Below are 16,606 nucleotides of genomic sequence, written 5' to 3'. Positions count from 1 at the left end.
GTTTTTCACTACTTTGTCATATCCTTAAATTGTATTTATGTCTAAATTTTGTTATGACACTACTATAAATTTGTCACATTACAATGTACTTTCATGTCATACTATGATTATGTTTATGTATTGTAAATTTATTTTGACTTTACAATAAATGCAGAAACTCCTGCAAAAAAAAAAAAAGGGGGGAATGTGACGTCACAGCTGTTGTCGGCTTGAAAGTCGCAGACCGGTCAGAGACAAATCGCAAGGATTTGACATGTCCATCCGTACAACTTGATCACAACCTCATTCCAACATCCAGCCAATCAGACAGCAGATTCGTGACGCGTACATGATATGCAACACGCATACGCAGTAGTAAGCATCATTTTCGCAGTTGCTCTGGCAAAAAGCGCATGTGTGAGTTGCAGACAATAGGTTAGCCGGATCGCAAGGTGTGCAGTGTCGAGGCTTATGACTACTTTTGTGATTCATCTCCCCATACTCTGTAGCAGACCAGTCATATACCAGTCGGGTCGTAGCGTGTGCGATGCCCTTTAAAATACTCACATAAAAACAGAGAAGACCTCCGCAGTGTGAATGTTCACAGTGTGTTCATAAAGTCGACTATGTGAAAATGTTATTCACACTACTAAAATATTTCAAATCTAACAGTGTGAAGGGGATGATATCATACTGTGAACACCTGTGGGGCACTGTCTTTCCACCAGGGTTATTATATCCTCACAGTATTGTGGGCTTTAAAACCCCTCTTCACAACTCCGACCCTGTTTTCTTGGAAAGTTAAAACCTGAGCTATTTGTAGAAAGAGTAAATGTCTTGTCACTTCTCCCTAATTTAGTATTTCTGAGTATTGTACGAGAACAAGTTGGTATTTGTTGTGGTGAGGGCAAGTCTACACTGTACACGTCTGAAAATCTACTATACAAAGTTATTGTAATAAAGTCAAACAAGTTTTATTAGTTTAAATGACTGTGTATTATGAAAATCAGAGTAAGCCTGGATCAGGGGGGCGTTTCATGAAAGGACTTGTCGGACGTTTTATCCGACAAGTCCCATTTTATCTGACAGTTACCATAGTAACAGTACCTCTCAGCCAATCAACATCAGAGAAAGATGTCAGATCTGACAACTGGTCGGATGAAAATGTTGATGAAACACTCCCCAGAACAGATGGCACACACTAGAATCCTTCCAATGTGATCGGATTCCGGTATTGATTTTTTTCCCCATTCCGGTGTTGTGATGAAACATGACAAATGACATTCTTTTTATTTTTGCTTTCTCACAATATTGACATTCAAATTCAAACCTTACATGAAGGAAGTAAAAATATGGAAGCGTGATAGGCATGTCGTATTTCTATCTTTTTTGTACGGATTCATCAATGTCGCCTTTAGGGAACGATGGTCGCCGATACTTTTTTTTTTGCCGTAGCGCAGCAGGCGCAAGCTATTTCTGTGCAGTTGCTTATCTTATCTGTGCGTCTGGAGAGATTTCTCTTTGTACACAGAGTGAGTCCATAGTGACATGAATTCAATCTTACAAAAGTGCCCTCTGAGCTGATAGATAATGCATGATATCTAGCAACCTCTTAATTGCAAGAAACAATACAGGATGGTGATTTTTGGATAGGTAAGTTAGGAGGTATGACATGCTAATCCTGCTTCTGATTTCTTTGATTACGGCTGAAAATCAATTTTGTTGTATATTTAAAAGATATATGTATGTACAGCATTTGATTTCTTGGGAGTATGAATATCCTTGATTTTTTTTTTTTGGTGTGAATCTTCTATCAGGATAGCAGATTCTGATCAGCACAACACCGTATGTTTCAGGAACAAGAAAGTTCTGACATGACCCAAGCCTTAATTCGGGTTTAAAAAACTCTTATTATTCTGTAGCCTAATCAAAAACAAATTTAGTTTCAAATTCTGGTTTACTTTAAATGAATTGTGATGTGGGTATCCTATTGTCATGAATTTTATTTGTTTCTCCTCATACAGTTCAGCCGAAGATGCATCGATAGTGACCGAACCCCCAGTGAGCAAGAGCGAGAGATGGCCAGAACATGGAAAACCCCTGGAATCTTCAGTCTCTGCCCCTCACCATCCAAAAACAGATTGAGACCCGGGGCCTGTAACACAAAGCTTTATAGCAATCATCGTAGAACATCTTTGACGATTGATTGCATCAAATGCAATGTACAAATAATTGTGAAAATCAAGCTTACAATTTATCGCCAACCTTTGTATTACGGGACCTTGATTGAGAAATCTAAACCAAAATTCTTCAAGGGTGTGAGATGGTAGGGGCACATGGAAGACAGTGAATCATTGGCCTTGGCTCATCGATATCCCAAAAAGGTTGAGAACTTATAGGGAAATTTCAAAAAAAAATTCTTCAAGGGCTTGAGATGGCAGGAGCACGTGAGAGAGATTGAATCATTGGCCATGGATCATCGATATCAAAAAACAGACAGACCAGATTGAGAAATTGAAAACCAAAATTCTTAAGAGTGGGAGATGGTAGGGGCACATGAGAGAGATTGAATCATCGGCCTTGGTTCATCGATATCCAAAAAAAGATTGAGACCTTCTTGGAGAAAATTTAAAATCAAAATTCTTCAAGAGCCGGAGATGGCAGGGGCATGTTACAGACATTGGAGCCCCATTTTTATTATTTTTGGGAAAGTCAAAATATCTCGATCCAAACTTTTTACCAAGTTATACAAAATTAAGAAAAAAGAATGAAAATGTTTTGCATGAGTTTGCAACAGTAGTGATATCACAACACTGCCCAGTACATCAATGGGTTTGATTCAGCTTGCTTTATCTCAATTCGATTTTAAGAATTGAATTACTTTTTTTAAGAAAGTGAGATATTGAGAGTAAAATACTTGGAATTGAATTTTCTATCAGCATGGGAACTTGATTATAGGAAAAAAACACTCTAGGTGGATGCAAAAAAAGAGTTACAAGTTGAATAGTTTGATGATTTTATACTTTTAAAAAATTATTCGGAAGAGACCAAATAGATCTTTACCAAATGTTCAGTCATTGTTTAATGTACATATATTTTATTAGTCTTGTGGGTTTTTTTCAATCCCAAATCTTTGTGGAGTTGAAAATTATGGATTGAAAATGAAATTGTATTAAAAGAAGCTGAAATAATGCCTGTTTGAACTGGAATTTATCAGTATAAAACTTGCTTGACCCTTCCCAATCACTTTAATGGATGCGATCAAGGGAAAAGTTGTTATTAAAAAAAAATCAGTTTTGCAAAAGAGAATGCTTTGTGGGAAGATGAAAAGTTTATTAGCTTTTGAAAGTTCTTTTTATAATATTTAAGAAGAATACATGGAATCTTCATGTAATCCATAAGCTGTTGACATTGATATTTTTTTGTCAATAATCATAAGGAAAGTATTTAATTTTTTTTTTCATATTGGGGTAAAGGTACATTGAGTATTATGGAATATACTTAGCTTGAATTCTAACACTGCTTGGTCAAAGTTCACATCTCATTATACATTGGAGTTGGTTTTCATGCAATAATTTGAGTCATAATATTTCTAATAACTGGACAGATTTTCGTTATTTCAGTAAGTCAGGTACAACACGCAGTTTAAAAATCCAAGGGTGCCAGTAAAAGTTCAAAGGTCAGAGATCATTATATATGCATGAATTAGGTTTCCATAGCATAACTCGAGTAAAATTAGATTTCCATAATTCCTTGAGTGAAGGTAGAACATAATTAGCTAGAGGTCAAGTTTCGAATCCAAGAAGACACGTAATATTTCAAAGGTCAGATATTATTATGTATGCTAAATTGGTTTCCAGGTGTCGGCACGAAGAGGACGTTAGGGGGACCTCCATGTCCTATAGATTCATAAAGTGTCTATTTTTCATATTTAAACAATAAATATGAACAGAAAGCAACAGAGTGCATGTAGGGGACAATTTTTCAGTTTTAAATGACAAATCCACTTCAGTAATAGTTCATTTGAAAATTGTGCATGCATGTACACGTAGTTTCATAAAATAGTGATGTACATAACACAGGCACTATGCAAATGAGGTGGTCACCGATGTCACACATTATCTGTTCCTTATTTTTTCATATCATGAAACATGAAAACTGTCATACAATTACTTTTATTCTATGGAAAGCTACTTCATTATCATCTATAGAAATTGGAATATTTCACACTTCAATTAAGTGGATGAGAAGGAGTGTGACTCAAGATTTCTGTGACCTGATCATTTGAATAATGGATGACTATTCAGAATTGACATTGCAGCTGAATTTATATCTTTGCTATTTTTGGACATTCTGAAATATTGAATTCTTCTAGTACTTGGGTTCTGAAACTTTACATAATCTTGTCAAAAAAAAGTTGTGAGAGTGCAATAAATTGATGTTCTTGCCGGAACCGCCGTCGAGAAGCACACAAATTTTTAAACAAATTATACAATCTGAAATTTGGGTGCATTAAAGCACATAGGACATGTATTTATTGGAACCTTTGGAGTTGTAAACATAACCTTGTTATGACTGACAAGTGCTTTGTAAAACTGTTCAGAAGTTTGTATTACATTTTGAAAGGCTTGAATACCGCAACCCATAGTAATGATAATAATACTAGCTAGTTTTTATATAGCGCTTTTCCCAGAACGGCTCAAAGCGCTTTATAGCATATCATTACCCCGGTCATTGGATTCATTCCAATCCCACACGAAAACTGCACAATTTCCACTCCCTGGGGAGCATTCCCTTCTTTTTTTCGCAGCCTCGTAATGGCGCTGGCAAATTCATACATACAATAAATAACTTTTGCATCATACCAGGTACCCAATTAGCACCTGGGTCGAGAATGGCAAAGTGTAGATTAACACCTTGCCAAAGCACGCTTGATCACGATGGGATTCAAACGCACAACCCTCTGTTTACAAAGCAAGAGTCAGAACCACTACACCACGGCTCTTCCACATTGTACTGTATGATCGAGAATTTATCATTGTATCTACTATTAAATTTTTGTATACAGTTGTAAGGTGAGAAAGGTATAGATACACTCTGACAGAACAAAAACTTGGGGTGTGCCTTTTGATGCTTTGTCATTTGATTAAGCCATTGAATTTTAGTCCTGTAATTCCATAGGCTTTCTACAGGGATTGATTAAGTTCTAGTAGGCAATGTGAATTGGTTAAGTAATTTAGACTTCATAAACAGCTCCCTCTACTACTCTTAATGTCAATGTTCTAAGAGTTTTTAGCCTGCTAAGTGTTAAGTACAGTGAAAACTTTACATGTATGACGGACTCTTTACTACTCTTTAGTGTAAATGTTTTCAGTAAAACTTTATAAATGTAGCTTTATGAAGAGCTTCTACTATTTAGTGTAAATGTTTGCTATACAAAAGTGTTCTTAGCCTGCTAACTGGTTAATTACAGTGAAATATCTGTATGAAGAGCGTCCTCTTCTGTTTAGTGTCAATGTTTTCAACATGCAAAATTGTTCTTAGCCTGCTAAGTGCTTGCCCAATAAAACAAGATTTATATGCAAAGTGGATAATCACAGTTTTCCCAGGAGGGTGTAAATACCAGCTGCCAAACATGGAAATATTTTTATTTGATATGTTTCAATGTGGGAATTGGTCAATATGTTATTGAACTCCCTTTTTTCAGTGAAATATTTAGATGGGGAGTATACATATTGGGGTGAAAATACACAAAGAAATAAGAAAAATATCAAGTTTATGTGATGCCAGGAATGAAAGTTATTCTTTTTTCTTCCAATGATTTTGTAATGTATTCATTTTCTTTCTTTTCTTATACAGGATACATACTAACAAAGCATGTGTTCTTTCGTTCAGAAGAAGGACATATATGTTTAACCTATGAAAACAAAACATTGTTATGAATATTCAGTAGTATTTTTGTTTTAGATATATGGATAAGTTACATGTAATACTCTCCCTGTAATTACTGATTCCTCAGGGATATTTTATTTGTTGTGGTATTGACTTACACCTTTTTTTTTTTTTCGTTTTACATATTGTTGCATCATTGATGAATTTTGTAAATGTAACATAGTATCTGGACATAAACTTTTATTTGTTTGATATATATGTTGCCTTTATACTGTGTGAGTAAAAAAAGATGACATCTCATAAATCCCCAATTTAAGGACAAAACATGTCATGAACACATAATTATCATATATGATCTGAAAGAGTATCTTCTCCTAAATAGTTTGATACCATATTTATGTGTTATGTCTTCACGTTTGGATTATCAGGAGGTATTTTCCACTGCATTGAATGAATCCAGATGACAAAGATATCATGATGATCCTACATGAGTCAGTAAACATACTTCAAAATCCCTTTTCAGTGAATGATACTAAACAGTATTAAACCATTCTAATGTTGAATTGATACTATAAAGTTTTAAACCATTCTAATGTTAATTATTGAAAATGTGTTTTGCAATTGTTTTTAATGCAACCCTTGTAGGATTATGATATTGACGTCTAGATTCATTAATTACAGTCATGCCCTTCTTTGGTGCAAATCAAAATTTCCATTACTGCAAAGAATACCTATTGATTATCCAAGCGTGAAGACATAACCCATAAATATGGTACCAAATTATTTGGGAAGAGATACTTTTTTCTGGCCATATATAATGATTATGTGTATATACCATATATTCTCCTTAAATTGGGGATTTGTGAGGTGTCAAGTTTTTATTTACTCACACGGTACATGTAGAGTTATGATGAACTTGCGTTTATTAGGTACATGGACTGTATATATACACCCATGTAAGGTGTGGTACAGAACGGAAGCTTGAACGTAAAATATATATCTATTACAAAATAGAGCATTTTAACGTGAAGAAGACTGACTTATTAATGCCATTTTTAAAAATGGAACAAAAACTGATAAAATGACCACCAAAATAAAACATATTTTGCAGAAGACCTGTTAAAAATTGCCAATGGCTGAGCCAATTGACATGACAAGCATGCCCTGTATACTTTTACAAAGTAAAAATAAAATGCAACCCTGGGATGATAATTTTTTTTCTTTCAATTTTGAATTTTTTCTTTAGTATTATCTCCTTAAAACTTTAATGCCTGTGTATTTCAGGTTCCCAAACATGCTAAAGGCCTTTTAACAATCATGTATGTAAACACAAATTCAATTAAAATGACAACATTGGAACTAAATAATTCACTTATCACTGCCAGTTCGGGATCTGTATAGATTTAGAAGGAAAAAAACATTTGAAATATTTTTAAATAATGTTATGTATATTCTATTTGAAATTTGTATCTTTTTTGTGCTTCCATTCAAAGGAATTTATTTCAAGGGTTTAGATTGTGCTAAGGTCACATGTTTGTGCATACAGCTGTCTATTTGTACGCTCTACATGTATGTACATGTATGCAGCCATACCCAACAACACATTAATCACCCTATTTTGAATCTAGCTCATAGTATGTAAATGAATTGAACGGCATGATTAATTTATTCACGGCAGCTCCCGCAGCCACTAACAGTGTGCGAGCTAAAGCGTAACCGTGTATCAGGGCTGCTAGGTCTCCTTGATTTCATGGAGACTCCTTGGAAATTGAACGATTTTCGAGTGGAAAACTGCAGATTTTCAACATCTCCCTGACTCATACATTCTTTCCTATCATTGGATTTTGTGTAATTCAGAAAGATCTCCCTTCTTCCTCTGTAAATTCTCCCTGAAGGGTGAATAATAAAGTTGCCACCACTGCACGTAGCAGACACGCGAAGCACAAGCTTTAGCAACAAGCTATAAAAAGAGGCAATTTTTTGTATCTTCTAATTCATTGCAATAGTTAAACAAATATTGAAACTAACAAGCGAATAGACCGTAAAATCAGTCTATTTCAGTCAGGATGTGCTCTGCTGAGACTTAAGTCTGGCTTTGCAGCATCCCTTTCCCCTCCATATGTGTAGGAGAACTAAGAAAAATCTGAAAATGTTAAACTCCTCCAAAACAGCGGACTTTTCAGTCTAGTAGTAGCACTGGCCTACACAAAGTACTTTACTATGTTAGCATATTTCAATGAGATTTATCGTGTAGTTGAGTGCATTGTATGTTGCATTTGAGCAATACGCCTGCTCACCATCTACAAACTGAATGTGCTAAGGTATGATTAGCATTTCCATTTTTTTATTGGTCTAATGCCAATTCGCCCAATTACCAACTCATCTTGTATCAATTTGTCCACTGTCCACATGGTCTACTAGCCATTTCGTCCACTCACCATTTCGTCTAATAGTCACATGGTCCAATACCCATTTAGTCCATATACCATTTGGTCTAATTGGACTTACATGTAGTGTTAACTTAGGTGAAATGAATGAAAATAAAATGGATAACTGGTTATAACATGACATGGTCATAGAATGTACACTAACTGGTGATTAGACGAAGTGATGATTGGACCAAATGGTTGGTAGGCGAAGTGTTGATCGACAGAATGGCATGTGAGTGGACGAGTTGGCGGTAGACGGATTGGCAATTTACCGCATTTCCTTTTTATAACTGAATTATATTGATACCATTGACACAATAAAGAACAAATGATACATGCAAGGTGAATAAGATTTCAAATAAATGTATTTCAAGAAAATTTCAGTGCTGTCAATTGTTTTTTTTTTCTTTATTTACCTTTCACATTAATGCATGATTGTTTATTGCAATAATTCCCATTTGAATCAACAGATGATCAAAACTATAGATAATACATACATTACATGTAAATGTTTACACTGTACTGGATCAGTAGTCTCTGCTTGACAATAATTATAAAATATTGACTGGCCTTGAGCGAACTTCAAATATATTGCCCGCAACAGAGTGATATTGGCCCAAGTTTTAGACGATGGCAATATGGTTCTTTAAATTCTTTTGAGGGCAATATATTTGATGTTCCCTGATAGAAGAGCCAGTCAATATTTTCATTATCATTCAAATCAGACATCTACAGCAAAAATCATGAAAATAGGGTTCTAACTTCTATTGTGTCATTTATAATCAGGGGCTATCGAGGCTCTGCACTTTACCGTTATAACGTACTTGTAATTATAACATCAGGTCCCTAGGGATGCATATCCAGCATCCGTCTTCAGCGTCGTCTTTATTTTGACGTATATTGTTGCTGCGCGGATCATTATGAAGCGTATCTTTTTCTCTGCATCCTCAAATGCCCGGATGTGAGACCAGGGAAAATACCAAGGTACATTTGCATCATCTCTGCATGCAAAGTCAGTACGCGTATAGATACCAAGAAAAAATACAAATACTACCCTTCTCAATATTCAGAAAATCTAGGCAACATGGTTGCGTAAATGACCAGCTCAGACGGGTAATAATGCAAAATAATTTCCCTGAATTTAGCAGAGAGGGTGTTACACACAATACACAATTTCAATGCATAAATTCCTTTTGAATTACCACTGATTATTACACATACAACTATACAAGCAACCTTTTCGATAAAATAAATCCTTGCATTAACTATCCTTCCAGATGTTTGGTTGCCTGCATGCGATATTATTAATATATTGCCTATCTAATGTAGGATTCATTAATTACCCGTATCAATGGAGGAAAATAAAAATGAATGTATTGCTGCATTATGAAAATAGTTTTTACATATAGTCATATACCAATATTGATATTGGAATTCTTTTGTGGTATATGAGATATATTGCATTCATTACCATGAATATTGAACTTTAACCTGTGCAATATATACCTCTCAAGTGCATACAATGTTAGATCATTATTCACATTCTTTATGGGGATTTAGACAATATACAAACTTACATTTTCTTGTCATGAAAACAATTTCTTCCAAACATGAAATATATATAATTTTGGAAAGTAGTTTAGCAGTAGAAAAGTTCCCTGATATGTTTTGTTGCTGAATGGTCCAATGAATGGGTAGGATTTCAAGTTTGGTGGTGGTATTGAGAGTGTGAAAAGGACTTCTGACCTTTGATGAAACAGCAAATTAAGTTCAGAAAGATGAAACCAATTACATCATCAACAGCTCAACATTGAGTGATGATGTTAGGTCTCTGCATGACTGTCTCAACGTCACACACAAACGTCGAGACCAAGATGCAAAATCCGAGAGATATTTCATTTAAATTTCACTGTGCCAAAATCAAAATATTGAATCACATCTCGAAATCTGAAAGAGTCAATATTTTTACTCCTAAGAAGTAATAAAGCTCTGTACTGACCTCACAGAAACATTGTTAGTGCTAACAGAGGCCCTGTTGCAATGGGTAATGTGGCAGCGATGAATTTCATCTTAATTTCACCTGTTAAGCCTTATCAAAGCCATCCATGAACATTTAACATGGTACATTGCAGACATTGAACAAAGTGTATTAAAGGTACCTGTATTACATTGACCTTGGTAATATCAGAGAGACCTATGGGGTGGATAGACAAGGAGTATTTGGATGTCCATTACATTTGTCCCAGTCAAACCAGTCATCACCAGGTTACGTCCTTGGTCGAATGTTCTGTAGAATGTATAAGAATCATTGTTGTCCAGGTACCTTGCAGGATCTAAACCTGATTCACAGGCTCTGGTGACTAGACTAAGGTCAGCAATGGCTCCTGCAGCATCTGTAGGTCCATCCTGTCCATCTGTCCCAGCGGAGAGGAGGGCCACACGGAACCCATCTTTGTTGTAAGTCTGCAAGGCTGAGGATTCTTTCATTGCGATTCCTGCAGCCAAAGCTAGTTCCTGGTTCCTACCACCCTTTCCCTTCCCTTTGACAGTCACAGTAGTTTCTCCTGCACTAATTAAACAAACTGGCTTGTTTCCTTGGACAGCCACCTCTAAAGTATCCTCAAGTTCTTGAACCTTGTCTTTGGTAACCCTGAAGCATTCTGCAAATGCCTTTCCACCGGTAGATCCTGCTGTATATCTATCACAAACATACTTGGCTAAATCAGCAAACAAGGCTGCAACGTGCCTTGCTTCGCCATCCATTGCATTTGATATGTTCACTGTCTCAAAACCGATGGCTTCTGCCTTCTTCTTTGCTGCAGCTACTGCGATTGAGTTACTTCCAATGATCACATTATTAGCATGAGAAAAGGCACTTAACGGTTCAGAGTTTGAATGATTGTCTGGCCTATCAAGGACTTCCAGAACTGAAGAAGGTATCTCAACTCTAGGGATTGAAAACTCTTGGAAGATCTTCAAACAGTCTTGAGTTGTTGAAGAGTCTGGTACAGTCGGTCCACTTGCAATCAAATCTTTGGGGTCTCCGATGATGTCGGATAGAATCAAGCTAATAACCTGTAATGAATTATGTGAATATCAACTTGTAAGTTATTCTTATCACAGTACATCATTAAGTTAGAAACGTTTGATACCCATTTGTCTTTATTCTCATCTTTAAATCTATAAATGTTTAGATTTTCATTCTGCATATAGATTGCAATATACTCATTTTGTGATTCAATTAACTAGAAAAAGTGGAGACAATTTGCTCACGAATATTGCTCATATGTCCATCCTATCATATCATAAAAATAAGCAAAATTTAAAAAAAATGTTCTTTATAAATCTGTAAACAAAGAAACATAAATCGGTTTGCCTAAGCTACAGAAAATCACTGAAACTTTGGGTGGTGTTTAATACAAAGCTGTGTGTGTGAGTTAGGCATGTTTTTTCAAAACCCTGGAACACGTTTTTAGGTGATAGGTTAGCTACATAGCAGGGGCGGATCCAGCCTTCGCCAATAGGGGGGCCCGGAATTTTTTTCAGCCATATTTTCCCTGATCGGCCGCTCGAAGTTGATTTTTGACATAGGGATATACAAGAAAATATCACCAGCCATGGGTAAAGTCATATGTAACCCATGAACAGTGTCATTATATGGTTCCCAGGTTTCTTTTCTTCTGGAACACACTGCACATCAAATCTGTGCCTAAAGAACTAACCTTCGTTGATAATTTTTTCTGGGACGCACTATATATCATATTATGACTAAAAATAATGTTTGCTGGTCTTTTTTTATGAGACACACTGTACATCACATGGTACCTGACGAAATGACTATTTTGCTGGACTTTTTGTCAAGGCCACATCTTACGTCATATTGTGTCTGAAGAAATAATTTTGCTGGTCAATTTTTTCCCCAAGGCACACTTTACATCACATTTTGCCTAAAGAAATATTTGTTTCACTGGCCTTTTTTCTGGGACACACTGTACATCATATTGCACCTAAAAAACTAACCTTTGCAGGTCTTGCAATGGTGGCTAGCCTTCCACCCTTGAGTGTTGAGAGATTCTTTCTCACTGTATTGAGTTGTTCAATTGTGGCTCCTCTCCTTGCTAGTAGGTTGATGACGTTTAGTTTCTCAGCCAGAGTAATGGGCGGGATGGGTGACGGAAGCAGAGCAGATCCTCCACCTATATGTACCCCAAAAAAGGTCAAAAGAGGTAAGCCAATTTGAATCTTGATTAAATAATGAACAGGCAATTTCATTCATTAATCACGTGGCTTACAGTGACCTCTAGTATGCTGAATTATTTGACACTTGAAGCACAAAAACAATGGGTTCGATGGGCAGTCAACCATAGGTGCAGATCCGAGGGGGAGGGGGTGAGAGGGCCTTTGATGATTAACTTTTCCACCTAAAAAAATTTATCTGACTTAAAAGTTGGATCTCTTGGGACTAAAGATATCTATTCGACTTAGGCAAAATCCAATTTTGAAGATGAACTGTATACATATGACACTTGCTTTGCACAATTTGGAATAATATTAAAATAGCTTCACCTAGGCATAGGTGATTATTCAGAAGGTCGACTTTGCAGACTGTAATGTACTGTACGCTATCAAAATAATCCAGCAACTCACACAATAAAAAAATTACCTATTAACCTGCTGAACGAAAAGTCTAAACAAAATACTGTGCTGAAAATGTAGAAGATATGACCAAAGTCATGGTGTCACTTGCTTGAAATAATAACATTTCAATTTAAAAACAAAATTATACACATTCCAGTAAAACCTGCTGACTATAAAGCTGAAATCATACATACTTCACTGGGGAATGGCAGGAAGGTGATACGACCTAATTCATAGGTTTACTTGGAGCGTTGTGGACTAGTGGATTAGTGGGTTCGAATCCCAGCCATGGCGTAATTTATCCACATTGTGCTGCACTCAACCCCAGGTGAGGTGAATGGGTACCCGGCAGGATTAATTCATTGAATGCATGAGCGCTGAAAGGCAGCTCAAGCTAAAGCCAGGGTAATAATAATAACAACGCGCCTCAGAATAGAATATTTCTAGATAGATGGCGCTATATAAATGCCTATCATTATTATTACTTGCCTGAAATCATTACTAAGAGGATATCACGTTCAGTTAGCTTGTTGGCCAGTCTCGAGATTTCTTCAGCAGCTCGTAATGAATCTGAATCTGGAAGATTGTCCTTTGCACCTTCTATCATCTTGACCTTTGAATCTGACCTCGGCAGGAGAGCTCTGTAAAAGTTAACAGCAGAATACATAAACTCCAGTGATAACATTTTTGTGATTTTGACGGTCTATATATTTTGCTGAACTCTAAAATATAATACACAAGCATTTAGGAAATTTGGAATCAGCACAAAAATGCACACATTGACATTGACAAGGATTATCACGTAGGGTACTTGGGATACTGCTCACACTCATTCTATGCTACTATATAACTTTGCACAATGAACGCGGATTAAGCTTTGCTGAGACAAGTCTGTGTAGGTTGATAGATTTACAACGAGGGCTATGTATTGCTCAGGGGCATCAAGCGCCGTGGCTGGGTTTCGAACCCAATACTTGAATGCATCCAGTGGGACACCTTGGACCACTTCTATGTGACATGCATGCATAAGATCCCTAATGTACAGGGCTCTCAGGAATCAGGAAGCCATTACCAGTATATACTTACACAATTTGCAATGCAAGATAGTGTAAATGCAATTCAGGGACTTTCAAGCACAGGTAGAAATCCATAAATAGAGGATAACATTGAGTATTTGAATATTAGAACAGCCCATGTCCATGATAGATAATTTTGAGTAAATCAAGGAAAACAAAATGATGTGTTGGTATCCATAATCTCCCATGGGGACTTTAATCAGTTTTTCATTCACTTTGGGCAGTTTTGGGTGGAGGAATTCCAGATATAAACTGCACACAAGATTGGCTCATGTATAAGCAATTATTCACCATGTTAAACTCAAGCTGACCAAAAGATGGACTCTAGTCATTCTTACAAGAAGGCCTACAGTATATTCATACATTACACTCGATTGTTACATTTCATTCAAAATTATACATACTCTTTGTTGTGACCTATCAGAGTCTTCTGAATTCCAAATGGTACACTTGCAATGCCATCAACCACCTCATCACCTAGGATATCTTCAGCTGCTCTCACCATCCCAGCCACTGCTTTACCAAAGGCAGCGATGTGAACATTCTTATTGACCGCATACTCTTGTCCATTAACGCACAGTCTACTGCCTTCAAAACACAGAGCATCTGAAACAATTAAAACATGTGTAGCCGAGTTAATGATGGATCCCAGAATACTTTTCCTCAGGCTTGCAAGTGCTTTTTGATATGTTTACCTCCAGAAAGTTGTTTTAGTACCGGAGGATTAACAATAATTTCTAGAATTCTGTTTAGTGTTAGCATAATGACCAGTGATGAGGATGTTGATGATTATATTAAAATAATGACAACGATGATGATAAATGATGATTATAATGATGTTAATTATGATGACAATGATAATAATGATGTTGCTTAATTCATAATGATGATCAGACAATGATGAATTGTGACAATGTTAGTCATGAATTGATGATGATGACATTGTAATCATCCACTTTCTCACTCTCCTGACATAATGCCTTGACATTTTTTTTAAATCAACACTTGCGGTGTTTAAATTAATTCAAAGCCCTAAATGAATGGCCTAAAATGGCTTAATTTTTTTTATTTGTGTTGAAGATCTCATACAAAAACATGCCCTATATAAAAGTGCCCTAAAATATCAAAAGTTAAGTATTTAAGTATTGAATAAAACAATAACTGGGAATAGACAGAAAATGTGGGGAAATTAACTTACTCAAAAAAGCATTTAATTTTTTTTTTTTTTTATCTTTGCAGTTTTTATTTGTCACAAAAACAATCAAAATATACAAAATATTTGTTGCACAGCCCCAATACATGAAGAATTACAGAACACATCAACTTAACCCCTGAAAATCATAAGATTTTACCATCTGACTTAGGAAATTATGAATACTGAATGGAAGAACATCATTCTTTAATTCCACCCCCCCCCCTCCCCGAGATTCGTCCGTCACCTTTGACCATCTGACTTGGAAGAACGGCTTCCACTCCAGCTTCAAATATTTCTTGCGCACTCTGTCGTAAATAATGTTGGCAGTCATCTCTTGCTTTTGATGATGAGCGATTTGCGGTATCAGGGGTTGACATCCTCATCCGTCCACGAATCGTACCAGTAACAGTAGCACGGAGTGATGTAGGGTGGTTATAATGTAAGCATGCTGCTCTAATCAACTTCAGCATTGCTTCAACCTGTGCAGAAAGAGACATACATTTTTCAGAATTTACAAAGAGTGTAATGAGCTGTAAATATATATTTTTGTAATATATCATGAATCACAGGCTCAAGGCAGGCAAGGAGTTAGATGCGATTAAATGTAATTTCTGGGGATTAATTCTTTATTAGCATTGTTATCATAGACATTGCTCAAAACCTCCCTCAAAATTTCCTAAATAGTGAAAAATAAGGCTAAATACTAGATAAAATGTGCCTGGAAATGCATGTAGCATATTGGCCCATCCCCATAGGCTACACTATGTGGGCTAGTGGCTAAAGGAGTAAGATTTTATTTAGGCCGGACTTGTGATTTAGTATCACTATCAGGTGATGAAAATTTTGGAAAAATCAAATTCAATTTTCACTTCCCACATAATAAAATAAAAAGTAGACCTAGACCATAGACCATAAGACAGGCGCAGGCAGAAATAAGTTAAGCCTAGTGAACCCATGCTGACTCAAGACTCAATGAAAGCACCTGAGAGAGCACCTCAATTTACTAATTAGTGTGCATGCATGTGGGGGAATAATGCAGCGGTCTGCGTGGCCACATCAAACCAATTGCTCCCCCTACGATTCGGCGCAAAGTTCGCTCAAATACCGTACTATCGCCTGACACGCAGCAACAGCAGCTGAGGAGCTGAATGCAATTGCAATGTTAACCAGCAACATGCAAATTTAACATCAGAAAACATCTTCGATCAAACTTTGAATGAATAACAGTGTATTCGATTTCTGTAAATATGCTCACCGAAACAAAGAGGTCCTATATGGCATGGAAACCTAATAATTGTGTGAAATATATTGATCGTCTGAACTCCGAAATCGAAAAGAGGCGGATCTCGGCTCGCATGAGTTTGTTTACATACCACGCCCACATGATCAAGACTACC

At 36.3% G+C, this 16,606-nt stretch overlaps 2 protein-coding genes across 3 annotated transcripts in view; one reads left to right on the top strand and one right to left on the bottom strand.

Moving 5' to 3' along the window:
• Positions 1–8,678, top strand: part of LOC129257845 (uncharacterized) — a 15,879-nt gene extending 7,201 nt beyond the window's left edge. Inside the window, exon 4 of one of the 2 annotated variants that reach the window (XM_064096364.1) lies at positions 2,004–8,678. In XM_064096364.1, the coding sequence (XP_063952434.1) occupies positions 2,004–2,124 (121 nt within the window). In that variant the 3' untranslated portion in view covers positions 2,125–8,678. The remainder of the gene's footprint in view (positions 1–2,003) is intronic. The other variant, XM_064096365.1, reaches the window with a different exon arrangement.
• Positions 8,648–16,606, bottom strand: LOC129257846 (glycerate kinase-like). The gene is made up of 6 exons (XM_054896266.2): positions 16,465–16,606; positions 15,454–15,688; positions 14,419–14,620; positions 13,428–13,579; positions 12,321–12,496; positions 8,648–11,375 (listed from the first exon to the last, which is right to left on the bottom strand). The coding sequence occupies exons 2-6, from the start codon at positions 15,677–15,679 to the stop codon at positions 10,485–10,487; spliced, it is 1,647 nt and encodes a 548-aa protein (XP_054752241.2). The 5' UTR covers positions 15,680–15,688; positions 16,465–16,606; the 3' UTR covers positions 8,648–10,484.

This window comes from Lytechinus pictus, chromosome 3, assembly GCF_037042905.1.
Source record: "Lytechinus pictus isolate F3 Inbred chromosome 3, Lp3.0, whole genome shotgun sequence".
Lineage (NCBI taxonomy): Eukaryota > Metazoa > Echinodermata > Echinoidea > Temnopleuroida > Toxopneustidae > Lytechinus > Lytechinus pictus.
The sequence above is the reverse complement of the archived record's forward strand: the minus strand, read 5'-3'. Positions and strand labels throughout refer to the sequence as shown.

Bases quoted from the DNA above. Each gene is read 5' to 3' on its own strand.
- LOC129257846 (XM_054896266.2), bottom strand. From the start codon at position 15,679: ATGCTGAAGTTGATTAGAGCAGCATGCTTACATTATAACCACCCTACA. The intron at 14,621-15,453 runs GTGACGGACGAA...TAATTGTTTCAG, and splicing joins TCCAAGTCAGATGGTCAAAG to ATGCTCTGTGTTTTGAAGGC. The intron at 12,497-13,427 runs GCAAGTAATAAT...GGGTACATATAG, and splicing joins CCTCTTAGTAATGATTTCAG to GTGGAGGATCTGCTCTGCTT.